This window comes from Falco cherrug, chromosome Z (genome assembly GCF_023634085.1).
Source record: "Falco cherrug isolate bFalChe1 chromosome Z, bFalChe1.pri, whole genome shotgun sequence".
NCBI lineage: Eukaryota > Metazoa > Chordata > Aves > Falconiformes > Falconidae > Falco > Falco cherrug.
The window spans coordinates 80,329,592-80,348,282 of NC_073720.1; the positions used below are offsets into that span (position 1 = coordinate 80,329,592).

The window sequence follows — 18,691 nt, forward strand, 5'->3', positions numbered from 1 at the left end:
TACTCCTCCCTCCGCTCCACACACTCTCCTCCCTCTCCTGACTCCTGCTGCCTTCCTACTGCTGTGAAGATAAAAGGGGGTGGGATGGAAAAGGACAAAATTTTTTTCAACCCCAGCAATTGCCCTTGCACTGCTGGAGTTCAGATAGAGTTAGTCCCTCGAGTCTGCCTCAGCAGTTCTTCCACTTAGCTAGGACCACACTGTTTTATTACTGGAGGCAGCAAAACTGGCAGGTTTTATTAGTGGATTATGACAGATTTCGGATTCAAATCCTCAATTGCACCAAGACATGCAGCTCATCTTAATTCACAGCTATTCAGTGCTCAGCAGGGAGAAACAACTTCCAATGCTAGATCAAGTGTTCTGGACTAAGTAATTTCTCTAACTAACATCAAATTCACATTTTATGGTCACCACCATTTCAAACAAATCCTGAGCAACAGCCAGAGATACAAAGACAGAAGGTGGCACTTGTATCTTGCCAGTATTGGCCCATAATCTCCCCAGTGGTAAACAAGTGTCAGAATTCCTACTTATCCAATAAATGTTGATGCATCTAAGCACCAAGATATAGAAAATACTGAATTTTGAGAGAATTTCACTTGGTCCCATTTACACAGGCTTCACTGTATCTCCAGAACCTGTGAGATTGCTACTAGATCTTAAAAAGTGGAAATGCTATTGCAGAAGCAGCAGTAGCACAATACCATGTGGCTGAATCCCATAAGATCCATTAACACTCCCTGCCACTCTCATACAAACTGAAACCATTCTATCAAATTTTTAAAAAGCATCGACTCCAACTCCAGGGAAATTGAACTGCCAATACATTCCTAGTCTACAAAGTACACAACCACATGCCAGGTACTTTGAGTTTGCTGGATCCTGTCTTTTTTTTTTTTTTTTTTTTGGTCCCAAACCCTCACACTGTTCTGTCAAAACAGTACTCCTAAGCAGCTCAAAAATATCATGCCTCTGACACAACTTCATGCAAAAGTAATGTAACAAGCAACTTGCATCTAACATGACACCTGACAGGCACATTTTTTAAACTCCTGCATTGCTTATTAGTATTGAATACACAGAATCTATTGTAAATGGCTATTTTAATACAGATTAACACTTAAGTATTTAGAAACAACTCCAAATATAACTCTAGCCATTTTAGATATTAATACTCCCAGCTTTATTTCACAGACAGCACATTCACAGAAAGGGTGGAGGGAAATGTTCAGCACAAAATAGAATCCTGCCCCAAATGAAAGCAAAATGATTTTTACTTTTGCTATAATTTACTGAGAAGTCATGCATTTCAAATGAGTTTCCTTTGCTTTGTTTTTAAATTATTTGGAACATATGGAAAAAGCAATCACAGAGACTGCTTGATAGAAGTCACAGAGAGGAAGCATTGATTCTGCTAAGGCTAATACAGTCTTTGCATATAGAAGGAAGGAATACGGTGCAGAAGCATTAGGGCAAAAAAAAAAAAGACAGGATTTAGAAGACTATGCCTTGAGAAGGCATTAGCCTGGACACCGCATCAATACTGTGTTGCATTACAGAGATGACAATTCAGGAATAATGTAAACAAACAGGAAAAGGCAAAGATGCTAGAGAATTATGAAAGGTTTAAAAAATTACTTAGTAAAAGACTCAAAGACTTGAAGAAGTATTCTACTTCTAAAAGTACAAGCAGCATTTCAAAACTAGAAAGCATTCCACCTAATTGCAGCCTCCAGTCTAACCTCATCACACAGTAGGATGGGATGAACTACCTCTAAGAAGTGGTTTTTTCTCCTCTCTGACTCAATGGGGAGTCCAAATGACTATCTTAGACTACTGCCTATCTTTTGGATAATGGCATTAGGTAATGTCAGGTAAGATCAGTCTCTGGATTTACTCTGTATACAGCTACAGAGAAAAGAAATGTTGGTAAGTAAAAATCTGCAGTATACCAGATAAAGGTATAGATGACCTAATATGCAGACACAAAAGTGCACATCAATAATCACATCATAATCAGATTCTACTCCAGATCCTAAGAGTGAAAGAAATAATCCACTGGAATGACTCACCAAACATTATAATAAAATATTTCTCTTTTTCAAAAACACAGGTGTACTTTTTTCTTCCAAAAAGCCATGCTGTGCACTTAAAAAGAATTCAAGTAGATGTGTACAATAATCTGTATTATTATCTACATTTTTTGATCAAGACTTTATTATGCATTATTCCCATGCACCAGCTCCAGTTTTTCTGTACTGAAAAGAGAGCAAGAAGCAGTCCTTCAAAGGCCCACACTATTACCTGCTGAATTTTACATTAGACAGAACATATTTTATGAGCGTGACAGATAAGTAATATGTTTTTCAACACCATACGGTTACTATTTTTCTGTCTCAGCCTCACAATCTAGATCCTGTATTGGTTTTCCTCTCTGGATCAACAGACGGAAAGGGTACTTGAGGTATAAAATTCTTCTTATCACTTACTCCATAATGTTGTTTCAGCTTAGATAAAATACTTCCTGTTATCCTTTCGTCATCCAGTTTCTGTGGGAGGTCTGGCTCCCACCAACAGCTATCAAGCTGCTCAGTATCAGAGGGCTGCCTTAGTCATCAGTTCTCAGTTAAGCAGACCTGAGCACATTAAATGTTGCTAATTACTGTGCTAGAAAACACAGGAAAAGTCAGAACTCAGACTTGGGCTCACAGATTCACATGGCTGTCTTCATGGTGTCTTTCCACAAAACTACATTCAGATCCAAAATGAGTGTAGCTTTTGCTGCTCTCTCCCACTCAACATGCGGTATTCCATCTTTTCTCCCAACCCCTGAGGATTTCTCAATTCCTTTTTTTTCATTATCATCATACCACTCTAAAGTCCTGTGTTTCCCTTTGTTACAGATGAGGATGAGACAGAGCTCCCATGGGATTTTTGTCAATGGTGGCCTTCAGCTGGCTGGAAGGTTGTTGGTAATTGACATGGGACACTCCATACATACTTTTAACAACTCAGCATGTTGCCCACACAGCACTCTCACCCCTTGCAAAAATCAGGGGTAAACAATCAGGCCTGGTACTGACCTACAATAGATCTGGCATTGCACAGAACTATGCCTCCAGGTCAGCCTTCACTTCTCTTTTCAACCAAAGCAGTAAATAAGGTGTACTAAGTATACCCCTCAGTTCTTTCTTTGTTTGGATTTCCTTTGTTTTGGATTCATTAAAACTGCAAGTCAAAAATGGCTCTGCTGCAAGTAAACCAATATTGAAAGCAGCAGCAATAGAATCAATGGCCTCTGGTTTGTTTGTTTGTTTTGAAATCTTGCCTTTTCCTTTTGTTGGCATCATCTGAAAGGAAAGACCAGGGAAGAGGGAGTCAGAAGAAGAACAAATCCCTGAGAAAGAAAGCAGGACTTAAAGGAGCAAGAAAAAAAAAATCCAAGGGGCATCAGAAGGGAGTATTTTCTCTTCTTATTTACATTTTTGTTTCTGTTAAGGAAGATTGCTCTGTTGTATGACGGCCTCATGATTTTTCAATCACAGGTACTGCAATCTTAATCTACTAATATTAGAAAACAAAAATAAATGTTGATCATAAAATTTTCTTAACACTCATAAATGCTTTTCACATGTGGCATCCAAGCTTCAAAACTGTGGGCTAATCACTTATTCCAAGCATCAAACAAGGAGATTCTGAGAATTTTTAAATTTTGGTCTTGCACAGATGTCCACATTGCCTTATCAGTCAACTTTTCCGGTACTTCAGCTGAAGCAGATTGAACTACTCAGAATGAGGAATATTACACACATAGATAGCTCTTTCATAGACCAACCCTTAATCAAAATACACACAAGTAAACTTTACTTCTTTCCTATTTATCAGTGAATCACTTCCAATATGACATAACACTTCAGAAACAAGTAACTTCCATCAGGCTATGTCCTGATTAGTTCTAGTGTATGAGCAGAATACTGAGGCTGCTCTTGCTCCTCTCTTCACAGAATAATTGACAAGATACAGCTGATTTTCTTGCAAGAAATTCACTTGGATTTGGTGGCTTTTGGATTCTCTTCCAACAATGATCGATGGTGGTGACTGTTTCTGCAAGACAGACCATTTTTAAGAACATTACAAACCACCACAAGCACTTATAGAGGTGTGTTCATCACCTCAGAGCCTGACTAGCCTGTATTACTAGGCTTCTGACCACCATCCGATAGCAGCTTATCATCAAGTTTGTGTCGTCTGTTCTTCAAAATGTGAAGTGAGATTTCTGACCATTTTCCTGTTGCCATATAGCTGCACTCTCTGGAGACTTCTGTTCAGCTACCCCATGCTGAAGAAATGCACAACCTCTGTCAGGTGTCACACCATGCCTCTTCAGTAGTACCAGGCATCTGCACTACTCTCTTTCCTGAACTGCTCACACCCTTCTGGATGGGCTGGGAATGTTTCAATATTAAAATTTTGAATTTACTGCATAGCTTCCTGATGAATAAACAAACACATGCAAGAAGGAGCACAAAGCAGACAAACAGGACTAATAATCTGAGAACACTGAATGATGGAATTTGAGTATTATGCTTTTGACCCAGTGGTTTAAGCCAGACTGACTGATGTGCATATGTATGTAGATAAATTCAGGTTTTGATCCTCTATTTTTCAGAGATGTTTAGGATTTAAGAAACTGCAAAATTAGAACTTCCAAGCATATTGTGCTCTTTTTCAATGGAAAAAACATTAATTTGCATATGCTTCCTGTGATCAGCTTGGCAAAGGTTAACCTCTAATTATGGTAGAGCTCCTTATTTGTACACTGATAAAGTATGCTGGTGTTAATATTTAAAAAGAGCTTTTAAAAGAAATAAATGAAGTATTCCTATTATCAGGAAAAAAGTAAATGTTCCCTAGTATCTGCTTGTGAAAGGCTGCTATATTTTAACACACATTACAGCAGAAATGCTATTCATATAATCATAAACTTTTCATTACTGAACTTAGCTACACATTTGAGAAGATTCACAAAACGAGATGACTTTTAGACAATGTTAATATGTTCAAGTGTCAAAAATTAAACAAATTAATGAGAAAATAACTTGTTTCAACTTAGGCATCTCAGATTTGGTTGATCAAGCTCTAGTGTGCAACTATGACAAAATTTCTGTCATTTTATGTCATTATAATGACACAAAAAGAATGCCACCTCTGAAGAGACGGTTTGGCCTTACAGTGTTCAGTGGCCTCTTTCAAACCACAGTGGATTCTTACTGCCTTGTAGGTCACATGGAGAAACAGCAAGATGAGATGTTGGCAAGAATTGTCTGCCTGATCCTCTTACGCAGTTATTGTTGCTAAATAAAGTTGCAGTCTTGTTTCTTTCAATCAGGTCTGTCCAGCTCTTCATTGGTGGTATGACACTGGCAACATAGATAGCATGCAGCAAATCAGAAGCCTTCTCACAAAACATCCATCAAAACACACACCTTCAGAGCATGTCAAGCACTAGATACTGTAAATTCAAAAAGAATTCTTACCCAAAAGAGCATTTTTCTGAAGGTAATATAAAATATAAAGATTAAGAACTCTCCCTTACATCTAGATTGCTCTCAATTTCAAAGTCCTCAAGGAGTATTTCAGGCTAATAAAGACAAAAGCAAAAGGGTTCCAGCTGCTGCATACAAGTTCATCTGCCTTCCCAATTCACAGATAGGGATTTTGTTTTCTTCCTTTCGAATGAGGAGAAAAACTACTTGGAAACACAAGTAACTTATGTTTTCCACCTGAAGAGTTGACTCTTTTCTGGAATTCTTTAAGTGAAGCATTGAAGCGTTTATTCATTTGTTGCTTACTTTTCCCCCTGAGACCAGAGTTATTACTTGAGTAATTGCAAAATTAAGTACCCACAATAAATGTAAGCTTCCAATGGAAAGCTGTAAGGCCAGAATTTCTGTCTCAGAGGTAACTATCCTCCATGTTTATCAATTTATTGTCCTGGATGTAGAGAATCCTGGTATCCATCCTTGATGTAGAATTGCGTCTACCAAGGGGCACTGGGAACATCTCAGCATTCTGATGATGAGACAGTGGTCCTGGGGACTGTCAAGCATGTAGAGGAAAAAGAACCTGACAGCTGCTAATGCAGAGAATAACACACACTCTTCTCAGAGTTGGTCTGCAAGGGAAAAAGATGCAGCTACTTCCAATACATCTGCTTTCAGTTTCATTTACATTTTGTCCTGAACAAAATCTAAGGCCTTCAGAATTTCCTTCTCTTATTGTAATGCTTGCTCTGCAACAGTTTTAAGCTAATGAAATAACTGTAAACCATTATTTTTCATTATCTTTTTTAAATGTGATGTCTATGAAGTTACGTGTTTATTGTCTCCCTCTTCCCTGTGACACCTGAAACTTGAGCACATTATATGCAAAATCAAACTACTTGATTATGTTATACTGCAAAGCACTCTAAAACACCTGCACATAAAAGTTCTACACATGATTTGTTATTCATTATCTAGGTATTGCAGAAGGCCACATTAATGCAGTAACGTCACTTGCTATAAAAATATTCCTAGAAAAACATAACCCACATAACACTACCATGAAACACACTTTCACACAGCCTTCTTATATTTATGACATTGCAAATCAAAAGCAAGAGGTGGTTCAGGCAAGAAATAAAAATGTTCCATGAGAAAGTGATATACGAAGGAGAAAGCACTGAAATGCATCTTTAGGGTATACAGTATAAATCATTAAACCCCATATTGTTTAAAATGTGTGTAAGATCAGCTAACTTCATTTTTTAAAGCTGTTTCCAGTTTATGCCCACCATGTGTGGTGCTTCCCTGTGGTTTGTTATTTTACTTCAATGGCAAAGGGAGGAAACCAACAAAGCTCAGTAACCATACTGCATAGCACAATGTAACCATGGAAGCATTTGTCCACTTGTCAGAGACTCTCCAGAACGATTCAGCCATTCATTTCATTGAATCAATATTGAAGCTTTTAAGATTTATTACTTGAGGGTGGAAGAAAACTAATAAAACAAATTCCTTGTTGCCTCCCATTAAATACATCTTGTCACAGTAGGCATATTAATAGCTTGTAAACACTTTACTGGTGTCGTGTGGGTTATGTTACTGTCCCTACTTATGGAGGGATTACTCATAATGTATTTGCATTAACATGCCTGATACTCACTGAAAGAACTTAAAGGTTTCTGACACATTCTGCTGTATAGAAGCTGAATCAAATAGAAAGACAAAAGTTGTAAGAAAATAGGGGTGGAGGGAATCTGTTTTAAAATTCATGAAAATGCTCCCATCAAAGAGTTTCTATGTCTACTAGATCACTCTCTTATTTATGTCATAAACTGAACATTTGCAATCAGACCTTAAATGCTAAAAAAAGTTGAATGGGATGATTTATTTTACAAGTACTTTCATATTTGATAAAATATGCTATAATTATCTAAAAATTACAAAGATAAAGGCAAAACTGAAACCAGCGTGTTTTGTACAAAAAAACCCCATTTCTTAAGCTATATACTGATAAATATTCTAGATTGCAAATAGCTATAGTACATGGTGAATATTTCTTTCTTTTAAAATCAGCTTTATATTGAAAAATTGAAAGCAAAAATAGCAAGATGCTTACAATTACAGTACCATTCCTAATATCAGGAGCAGAGAGTGTTAATTCAACACTTTCATTTACACTTGCATGCCATTACAGATGAAAATTGAAGGCATCTTAAATACACAGTTCAAATACTTATCAATATAGTAGGCTGTGAATGCCACACCTGCTCACATATTAAAGCTTTTCAAGACTCTGAATCAGATCTTTTACCATGACAGCCTCCTTGCTCCTGCTTCCACTCCCTTCTGCTATTCCTCTCTCCCTTTTGTGAAAGCTGTTCGGCATACCCCACTATTCCAGCTGTAAGGAGCTTAAAACAAAGGATGAAAGTAATACTAGGATATTCCAGACAACACCATCGCTTGCCTATAGGCCTCTCTTCATGTGGGAAGAACAGTAGAAGGGTAGAAGAAGAGGCTGCAGAGCTGACATGATTGCATGTGTGTATCGGGGCCAGCATAAGGGCACTTTCCCACTCAGTGGAATGACATCAAAGGACTCTTTGCCAGTGAAAGCTTTTGTCAGTTGTAGCTATAGGTAGCAACATACCAATACAAAATACACCTGCAGTAAAAACTCGCATGCTGGTGGGCTTGTAAGGGTGAATTACTGGTACCAAGGAGGCCAAAGAAAGCTTCTGCCTTGGCTGAAATCCCAATACTTAAAAAACACCATATAACATCCAGCTCCTTCTTGTGGTAGGGAAACTATCAAAATCCTTAAGCTTTTTATTTCCAAAATTAAGAAGAGCTTATGAGAGTGGCAAAAAGCCAGTATTCTACAATTAAGAAAAAAAACTGAATAAACATGCATCTTGGTGCAATAGCATAGTAAAAATTCAGTCAGAAACAAAATAAAAAATAAATCAGTATACAGATTATAGAAAAGGGAGAGAGCAGCCATTTTAAATCACACTGCATAAAACATAGAAGATTAAAGACATAAGGGAAAACCACTGGGCTGGCAAGACAATGACAAGTTTAATAACCATATTTTAAATGCCCGTAATAATCAATTCCAAAGATACAAAAGGAAGTTTAGGTATATAAATACAGCTTGACAGCAAACCCAGCCAAAACAATGTAAAGGCTGATGAGGGATTTCACTTATAAAGAGGTAAAAGAAATGAATGGAATAAATATGTGATCTTATACAAACAGTGCAATTTTGTTTAATTCTGAAAGATTATAAATTTGAATGACAGTAATTCTGCCGGTGTAACAGAACTGAATAGCTGGAGGACTTACTTTTAAATCACATTACCATATGGTAAAGACATAGTACAATGCCAGTAAGCAGTGCAATGCTGTAAAATGGATTAAAAACTAGTGGGTATAGCTCAAGCAGCATTCTCCAGTAAGAGATCATGAACAAAATATAAATTTCATTATAAGGAAATGAAAATATTTCTATCATGTAGTTAACAAGGGTTACAAATAGATCTGCTGCTCCTCAACACTCTTTCCTCATAAATACAAAAATCACAGCAAGATGCTTGTGATATCAATATTAGCAGAAAGGAAATGAGAGTATTATGGTGATGGCTCACCTGTTAACCTGCTTCCATTAGAACAAGTCATTTTTAGTTAAGCACTGCTGAACAAAGCAAAAATACAGGTTATACCTTACAAATGATCTTCTGGATCATTTTCATCTGAAGCTGTAGCAAGAGAAGCAGCTCACTGTTAAAGTGTCCAGTGTGATGCTATGCCTGGGAAAAAAAACCAGTGTGATCTTCAGATACATCAACACTAAGTTAGTGACAAGTAGCGGAGATGGGGGAATCATTTACCTTTGTATGTAGCACTAATGGGGTGGGTATTTGAAATCCCATAAAGGTCTGGTGTCCACATTTTAAACACAATGCTGAAACCCACAGAGGATGCAAACAAATCAAATTTCCAAAACCTGAGAGCTAGAGAAAGCAGAAAGGAAAAGTTAAGAACACTGAATGCTTAATTCATCTAAAAAAAAATGAGTGAAAGACTTGATTACTTGAGTGCTAAAATTCCCTCAGAGAAAGAAAAAAAAAAAAAAAAAAAAAGCGCACTGAAAGCATTCTTTAACTTACTCAGGAAAAACATACCAAAAAATAACAGCCATTCCTGGACTTAATTACATATTCATCCAGCTAAAATTGGACAACATGTATAACAATCTTTAAAAAAGAACTTCAGCTATCACACGACAGAAACTCTTATTCATCAATACAAGTATATGAATAGGAATTCAGACTCTTACAGCAAAATCCATCTGTGAATAACTTGAAATAAATTTTCAAGAGCCTATACTCCTTTTTTGCATACTGTCTTTACCATAACTGAATGGTTTCACTGGTAGATTTTCTTATTCTGAGGATACCTCAGCTGAGCAAAGTAAAACATAAATCAAAAGCAAATACAAAGATCTTTACAGATTTTTTGAAAACTAATCACCAAACAACCAATGCACTCTACTGGCTGTGTTATGGAAGATACACAGCATATTTCTACTATGAATACATAATAAATTTAAATAAAATTTAAAAGTAACCAATTCATGTTGAGTAGCCAAAGGAAAGCAGCAAATACCTGAAATATGAAATCAGGAAATAACAGTCTCAATCCAAAGATAAATTTTCATTCACTCTCATTAAAAACATAACAATACTAAACTAAACAATTAAATTTCATAGTCCTTTTAAACCCATTTTAGAGTGAAATTGTTGGAACCTTGCCAACTAAAAAGGATTTATTGCTAGTTTTGAGGCTCAAGGTCCAGATTATAATATTTACAGTTAAATGTATACACGCAAATATTTCCCCTGGAGAACAGACTACTCCGCAAGTGTCTGCATATTTAGCATTATCTGCCTCCTGCATACTTTTATAGTTTATAAATAGCCCCTCTTACTGCCTCTTAACACATCTTCAAGTCAAACACTGCTCTTAATAACTTCACACTTTGTTTGGATTCTATTGGAGCTGCAGATCTACCTTGACACTACGGTTTCCTACAATTTTAGCACCATTCCCAAGTACTAAGCAGGGAAGCAGAGAAAGACAAAGGCTTTATATTTATTTCTCTGTGAATCTTTTAGTAAGTCATAGCTTACCATGTCAATCAAGCAATTAAAACATACATTTAGATATTTGGTACTAGCTATCTAAATGTAAATCTAGCGCTGTGGTCCGTAACCACAGAATGACTTAAAGGCTTACAGAAACAGTGGTGGCACATGACATGTGTGCAACTTCCAGACAGAAAGAATATACGTATTTATCTATTTAGTTAGTTAAAAATTACTAATAACAAGTTATATCAGCCCTCCAACATCTCCTTTACAGTTACTTTCTATTAATTCCTTAAGATCTTTTTAATATTCCTGTGTGTATACCTAACTTCCTAGCTCTGATCAAGCCACACTAGATAGAACATGACCAAGGGGAATGGGGTAGAGATCCCTGCTCTTGGAATGCTGTGGAGTGATTAACACTGACCCTCTTGCTCATTGAGAATGCACTATTAGGATATGCAAAGTAACTTACATGGGGATGGAGAAAGGCTGTGTTCCTATTAGCATTCATGGGAGCTATGCAGCTCCAGTCTTGTTCATCAAGTTTGGAATATACCCTTTTGTTATTGATGGGAAAATGTCACTAGTTACAAATGGTTACACACAGGGGTGTAGCAGGGTCAAAGCAAACTCCAATACTTTCTTTTCCCCCTCTGAGGCAGAGTGCTGCTTCAGCAGTTCTTTTTTGACCTGATGGTACACCTCTTTAGATAAAAGAAATGTTGAAATTCCCTACCCTGACCTTTTCTGCAGCCTCACCACCCAAAGATTAAAGAAAACCTCCAAAAGAGTATGTCATTAGTGGTGTATGATGGGACAATCATCAGACACTGCTGCAGGCATCACTGCGTATGAAGTCTGCCTCCAAACTCCTCTCCAGGTCCACCCACAGCTCTGATGGGTCTCATAAAAGTCTTTCAACAGCATGAATAGGGTCTGAGTCATCAGTTTCCCAGCCACAGACAACTACAGTTGCTTCACTTCTATTCCTGAAAGCTCCCTTAAAAAACCAAAACAAAACTGGTCGGTGCTGCAGATATCCTTTGCCAGATGTGGCATGACACCTCTTAACAGATGGAATTCTCATTCACTAAGTTGTAATTACTTTTTGCCAACTTGAGATCCCACAAAAAACTTAGGGTTTATGGGAAATTAATTCAGTCACCTACAACATTGCTCTTGCTGGAAATACAGTTGGTGAAAGATTCAATCTACTTGCATTTTGCCATCCCCAGAAATACACAGAAACATTCTGGGACCTCTAAAAATATGTTCACACATTTGTCATTAATCTGAGAATCCCGGCTTGTCTTTGCTACAGAGCAGCTTCTATGCAAGGCTGTATCTAAGACCTTCAAGTGCAGCTATGTTAACTAGTACAAGCCGTGCATCTGACCCATGACAAAAAATAGAAGACTTATTTCTGAGCAGTTTTTGATTGGGAAGATGCTATAAATTACTCTGAAAGAAAAGGAATTATCCCTAGTTAGACTCCTAAATGGTTTAGAGTCTTCTGACTTGTAAGGAACTTTGGTTTGAGGGAATTCTAACTACACTTGGCATCTACAGCCATTAACAAATACAGAATAAGAAAACCTAAAAATTAACTTACACTGTACCCAACTTCCTGCCAGAAGGAAACCCTGTTTACATGTTACCACTATTCCATCCTTCTCTGCAAAGGGCAGCAAGCAGGCCTGCCTCATCGGGCCAGCTCGTATTTTATGCTTACTGCCGAATTCTGCACCTGACAATATTTATATTCTTTTGTGCAAACTTTCTCTGTACTTTACAACACAGAACTTCTATGCTCTGGACAGAACGTTTATGTTGAAATGTACTGCTTTTGTTGTTGTTATTTGGCTAGGCAGCATGTAGATAACCTTTGGATTACTTGAATTTTACTAGATCCATTCCTCATCCATAACAGAGCACTATTTTACGGTAGATATGAAACATATATATATGTATTTACTTTTTATAATAAGCTGAGACACAAGAACACACTGCACCCTGACAGCTTATTTTACAATACCTGGAAACACGGCCTCAATTTTTTTCAGCTTCAGTGGTGTGAAGTGTGACTCTCTACAGAGCTACACGATCACTAGTTTTCACATTTATGCCTTCATACTCAAGTTATTTCACTTTCAGAATTAAAGTCATAAAAGACATCTGCCTTTGTTAACACCAAACACATTTCTAACCCCTTTGGTTGTTCAGAAAAGTCTGAAAACATCATATAACAGGGCTCAAAAACAAAAAGCAAAAAACCCACCCCTTATTTAAAATTATTTGTAATTTGCTGAGGGACCAGACTCACAACTACATTTCCCTTCAGCAACAATACAACCATGTGTCACAACATATTCAGCCTAACCTTAGAGCTGTCACCTTTTGTAAGAAATACTGTACTTGCTCCTGCTGTAATCAAAAATTTCCTTCTAAGGCTGTGTCAGAAGAAACCCACACTAGGTTAAATTTACCAGGCCAGTAAGTCTTCCTATTTACCTCAGCAACTGCAACAGCTGCTGACAGTTCTTTAATAGTGAAAATGACTCTGTTAGGGAAGCTGAAGTATCTACAAGGCTTAGTTTATTGTTTCTCTCTTGTGAAAAGAACATCCCAGCAAGGGCTTAACACCTGCATCTCTGCAGTACTGGTCCTGAGGAGGAGGGAAACGCGTGAAGGGATAAAAAGAAACCACCTGGCAACTTCTGAGGGAGCAGCAGCACCAGAACCAGGCAGGACTAAAAGGCCACAGACTTTGGAGAGGCGCTGCGAACCGCCACAGGCAAAAGGGGCTCTTACAAGGACAATGATACTGGCCCAAAGAGGCGACAGCCTTGGCACCGAGCGGCCTCCCGCTCCTCCGGTAAGGCGATCGGTACGGACAGTGCACCCACAAGGACCCTCGCAGGCGGGACTCTGCATGCCCATCTGCTCTCGGCACGCCGCCTCTCCCCTCCGAGCCTCCGCGCCCTCCCCCCCCGTGCGGCCGCACGCCGGCGGGGACAGCCCCCTGCCCCGCCACGCCGCAGGAAAGAGGGAGGCCGGCCGCCTCAGCCTGCCGCCGGGCGGGCAGCGCCTTCCCGCGGCCCCACGCAGCTCCCGCAGCCGGGAGCCCAGGGCAGCCGGCTCCCCGTGTCGGGGAAGCCCCGCAGCCCCCGAGGGGGTCCCGGCGAAGCCGCTCGGGGCGGCGCCGCTGCCGTCCCCTCAGGGGGAAGCAGGCCCCTTCCCGCCCGCCTCCCCTCATGGCGGCGCGCGCGGCCGGCGCTGGGGGCGGGGCCGCCCTGCGGACGTGGCGCGGCGGCCGCCATGAGGCGCGGCGGCAGGTAGGGCGGCCGCTGGGGAGGAGCGAGGCGGCGGGGCCGGGCCGGGCCGGGCCGGGCTGGGCTGGGCGCCCCCTCGGCGGCGGGGCCGGCTGGTCGCTGCGCCGGGAGGGGTCTGGGCGGGCGGTGTGGGGCTCCCCCGCGGAGGACGCGACGCTTGCGGTTTGTTCGTAGAGCCGCCCGCGGAGGATGGCCGGTAGAGGCGCCGGCTGCGGCCTGCAGCCGCCGGCCGTAGCGCAGCCGCCCGCCGGCGGGCACCTGCACCCCTTCGCCAGCGCGGCGGGCGCGGAGGGCGAGGGGCCCGAGGAGGAGGGCGAGGTGACGGAGCTGCGGCCGCGGGGCAGGGAGAAGGTCCGCCGGAGCGCCTCGAGGGACAGGCTGGATGACATCGTCCTGCTGACGAAGGACATCCAGGAGGGGGACACACTGAACGCCATCGCGCTGCAGTATTGCTGCTCGGTAAGTGCCAGGCGCGGGCTGCCCTGCCGCCGGGGCCGGCCGTGCTTAGCGCCCGTGCGGGCAGCGTCGGGAGCGCCGTGCTCTTCAGAAGTAAAAACAAAATAAGTAATGACGGCAGAGCGTTAGTGTCGCAGCGCAGAGCCTGCCGGGTTCCAGTTCCGTAGTGTGTTGGGTTTGGTTTTTTTTCCCTTAAAGCCAACCTAAGCGTAAGGAGCAAATGCATGGCTCTGCTTGTGGCGCTGCCTGGGGCGGACACGTTACAGCCGAGGTTAGGCTCTGCACAGCCACGCCTGGGCACTGTCCCTGCTGCCGCCTGTCCCTGTCGGGCTGAGCGATACGGAGGGCACTGCTGAACCACCGCTAGGGTTTGCGTGGAGCCCAAATTCCATTAAGGGAGGGGACAGAAAAACTCAGTGTAGTTTTGTTTTGAAATTCTGCTGAATTGCGCAAGTGTTTATCGGCATGAGCACGTTGTATGCACCCCGTCTGCCTAAGCCCCAAGCATTCCCTTCTGGTGCTCAGAACTCGCTGCTTCTCCTCGCTAAAAGTTCTTAAATTAGCCTAGCAAATGTCCTTCCTGCCTGGTACTTTTGCTGGCCACTACTGATTAAGGCAGAGGCTTCTGTCTTGGTTAATGTTAGCCTTTGCATGTATCCAGTTTTAAGAGGAAATCAGCTGTGCATGTTGGTGGACTGTCTGGGCTAATTCAAGAGGTCAGATTCAAGATCCATATTATGGAAGTTTTGCTGTCATCACATTCTTCAGGCAGAAACAGAATTGGGGACCTCCTGTCATGAGCTTAGGTACCACAATCTTGACATAACTACTTCATAGTTATGACAGACTTTAGCCTCCTTAACCAATTCTTGGCTTCAGAAGCCACCACAATTAGGTATTTTGAGCAGGTTTCCTAGGTCAGGCCTCAGATAAGAAATAAAAGATAACTGAGTTGTGCTCTGTCCTGGAAATTCAGCAAGAATATGGAAGAGCAGGCCAGGGCTACAGGCAGAAAATATAACTTGTGTTGTGCTGGAATCACTAATCACAGAATCTTAGACCTTAAAGATCATCTAGTTCCAACCTGCTGTGGGCAAGGACACCTTCCAGTAGACCAGGCTGCTCAAAGCCCCGTCCAGCTTGAATGCTTCCAGGGGTAGGTAAATGCTGCATTTGGCCATCTTCTACGCTCATCTGATTATTCAGCATGGTACACGTAACAAATACACTGTCACAGGAATTGGAACACCTTTTAACATTACAAGGTTAGTGCAGGCAGTAGGCACCGATGGCCCCACCTTACTGTTTCTGGCTATATCTGTGTTATAAGTGGAGTAGTTAGAGCAAAGCAACAAGGGTCTCTTGACTACCATGTTTTCTGTCTGTAACTTCTCCTGAGGTAGATGTCCTCAGGAGGACAGGAAGAATGTGAACTCGGGTACTGTCTGTGTGTGTCTTACAACGGGCACAATTCCTGAGTGCTTACCAGGTTGTAAAAAAGTACTGATTTTAAAGTACTTCATTATGGTGAGGTTTGTGGCTGTGCCTTCCATGTTGAGGGACGTACTGTCTCAGAACGAAGTTGCTAATTCTCCAAGGACACCTAAATCTTTGCAGAGTATTTCACGTTAGACTTCAAATCCAAACTTCCTGAGAGCAAAATGAGATTAATTTTAAGGAGGAATAGGGAAAGGGAAGAGCTGACTTGATGAGGAAAGGTGGTTTCCGCTTCAACCCCCAGAAGCAGAAAGAGCATCCAAACCTTGGCTGTGGCTAGACAAATGGGAAGCTCGTAATTTTTAATATTCCTTATTCACAAGTTGCCAGTTTAGTTGGGAACTCACAGTAATTTACTTAATTTGAAAACACTGAGGTAAAGTCCCATTCATTTCACACAGTCGCCACTGATAGATGAATATACGTTAGACGAATATATATGTTTGAATTGACTAAGTGACTTTCCATCTTCTTACCTGAAGTGAGGAGGTGTGTAACCATGTAATTACCTCTTTGCTTTAACATTGTTCAGATTTGATCTCTGACCTCACTTTATATTGTTTGAACGGGTATTGGTTAAAAAAAAAAAAAAGGGCAAAACAAAGGCCCTGCCTTTGTTTCATTAGGGAAGAATTGTATTTCTCAAGGATGTAGTACTCTCTTTATAAAGAGTTTTGGTTCAGTGGGGCTTCGATATTTAAACTGTTGGTTTTATTTTCAGGTTGCAGATATCAAGAGAGTTAACAATCTTATCAATGATCAAGATTTTTTTGCCTTGAGGTCTATCAAAATCCCAGTGAAAAAGTTCAGTGTATTGACCGAAACACATGTCTCTCCAAAAGGAAGACCAGTCCTCCGGCCTGCTCACTGTTCCCCAGACCTGCAGGAAACATCACCACCTGATAAATTCTCTACTAATGAGACTGCTGGCAACTTTTTAAAAGAAGTGGATCGAGATATAGAAGAGATAGTGAAGTGTAATGACACAAAGAGAGAGAATCTGAATGAAGTCGTCTCTGCCTTAGCAGCCCAGCAGATTGGGTTTGAGACTGATGGTAAAACTAAAAAAAGCAAGGATCCTTACTATGGAGCAGATTGGGGTATAGGATGGTGGACAGCTGTAGTGATTATGTTGATAATTGGCATAGTAACTCCAGTTTTTTACCTCCTGTATTATGAAGTTCTAGTGAAAGCAGATGTCAGTCACCATTCTACAATGGAATCTTCCCATTTGTTTGTCACAGCAGCATCACATCAGAAACAAATAGAAAATGGGATAAATCCACTAAATGTTATAAATGTTGATAATCGAGGAGACCTTCAGCCTTAACAACAGAAAACCCCAGGCAACTCTTACTGATAGACACGTAAGATAGCATTAGATAAAGGGGAAACCACAGAATGCAAAATGCATCTGGAATGCAGAGAAAATGCATCCTCATGTGTGACCTACCTTTATGGGCAGTGTTCCAGTGCAAGGGTATTTCTGTGAATCGTGTAATCTCTGAATATGCCTGAGACAGGCAATTTTTATGCAAGATTGGAATATAAATTAAGGTATAAAATTGTCTCTGAAGCTTTGCACTTTTTTCTATTTTGATAGGCGTATGTTTTTTAATTAACGATGAGGTGAAAAAATGTAGTTTAAATTAACACGAGGCATCTCACTGTACGTTTTACAGCCCTAAAATGGGCATTTGGGGATATCTAACTTTTAAACATCTTGAAGTATTTATAGAGTGCATAGTACACTTGACATTTTAATATCAGGTTTACAGTTGTCAGTTAAAACTGCATTCTCCTAATCTTCTAGAGTAAGATTTTTTTTTAAAAAAAACCGACTATCATTCCATAATTAATTGCCACTATGAAGTTCTTTTTTTTATTTTTTTTTCCAAAGTGACTTTTATAGAGGCAGTAGCAAATACTTAAGCTGGAATCTTCAAATCTTGTGCCTGTGGTCAAAACGCATTCTTTAGTGCTTTTCACTATAAGCACCAGGCTTATAGGACTTGTTTTCTGTGTCTGTGACACTGTGCCTCGACACAGTCCAGTTGAGAGTGAATTGCTGAAACTTCACATCCTTGTGGTATCCTGCTGAAAACTGACTGGACTGGACTGGACTTCTCAGCTGTGTATGGTACAAAAGTGCAGAGGTGTGGCACCTTGCTATGACCGCTTCAGTAGTTCTCATGCTAATGGATTTTTCCCCCTCAAGTTAATGTCGGTGCAGGACTGACTTTTCTTCAAGGAGTACGCTAATGATCGAGTGCCCATGAACCTCAAACACTGACGACTTCCTGAAATCTCCAAGAAACCATCAAATGAGATTTTTTGGCTCCTAGCAAGAAACTTTACATTGCAGCAGAATAGACCAGTTGCAGCTTCAGACATGTTCTTTAAATTGTAGTGTATTCATCAACCACTCCGTGCTTGAATGTTTCATTTGGGGTTTCATGAACAACCTTGTTTTTCCCCCTCTTTTATTTTCTACCTGAAAATGCTACAAGACAAACAAAAAAAAACCACCACCCTGAACTCTTCCTACAGAAAGAAGAAGGTACTTGTGTACTCAGAATATTTTTAAATAAAAACTTGAGATGCTGCCTCTTAATTTTTTGTTATATTTGCCTTGTGGAGTAAGATTTCCATTGCCCTGTTCAAAATACCATTTTTCACCAAAGCCCAAGATAGCTGAATT

At 40.6% G+C, this 18,691-nt stretch overlaps 1 protein-coding gene and 1 long non-coding RNA gene across 2 annotated transcripts; one reads left to right on the plus strand and one right to left on the minus strand.

Annotated features, from left to right (window-relative positions):
- Window positions 1-5,018: 5,018 nt before the first annotated feature.
- LOC114016990 (uncharacterized) lies at window positions 5,019-13,733 on the minus strand. The gene is made up of 3 exons (XR_008730284.1): window positions 9,443-13,733; window positions 9,275-9,361; window positions 5,019-5,423 (listed from the first exon to the last, which is right to left on the minus strand). It is a non-coding gene; the product is annotated as an uncharacterized LOC114016990 (long non-coding RNA).
- Window positions 13,734-13,789: 56 nt separating this feature from the next.
- Window positions 13,790-18,604, plus strand: LYSMD3 (LysM domain containing 3). The gene is made up of 3 exons (XM_055699392.1): window positions 13,790-14,040; window positions 14,212-14,496; window positions 16,712-18,604. The coding sequence occupies exons 1-3, from the start codon at window positions 13,960-13,962 to the stop codon at window positions 17,318-17,320; spliced, it is 975 nt and encodes a 324-aa protein (XP_055555367.1). The 5' UTR covers window positions 13,790-13,959; the 3' UTR covers window positions 17,321-18,604.
- The last annotated feature ends 87 nt before the right edge of the window (window positions 18,605-18,691 follow it).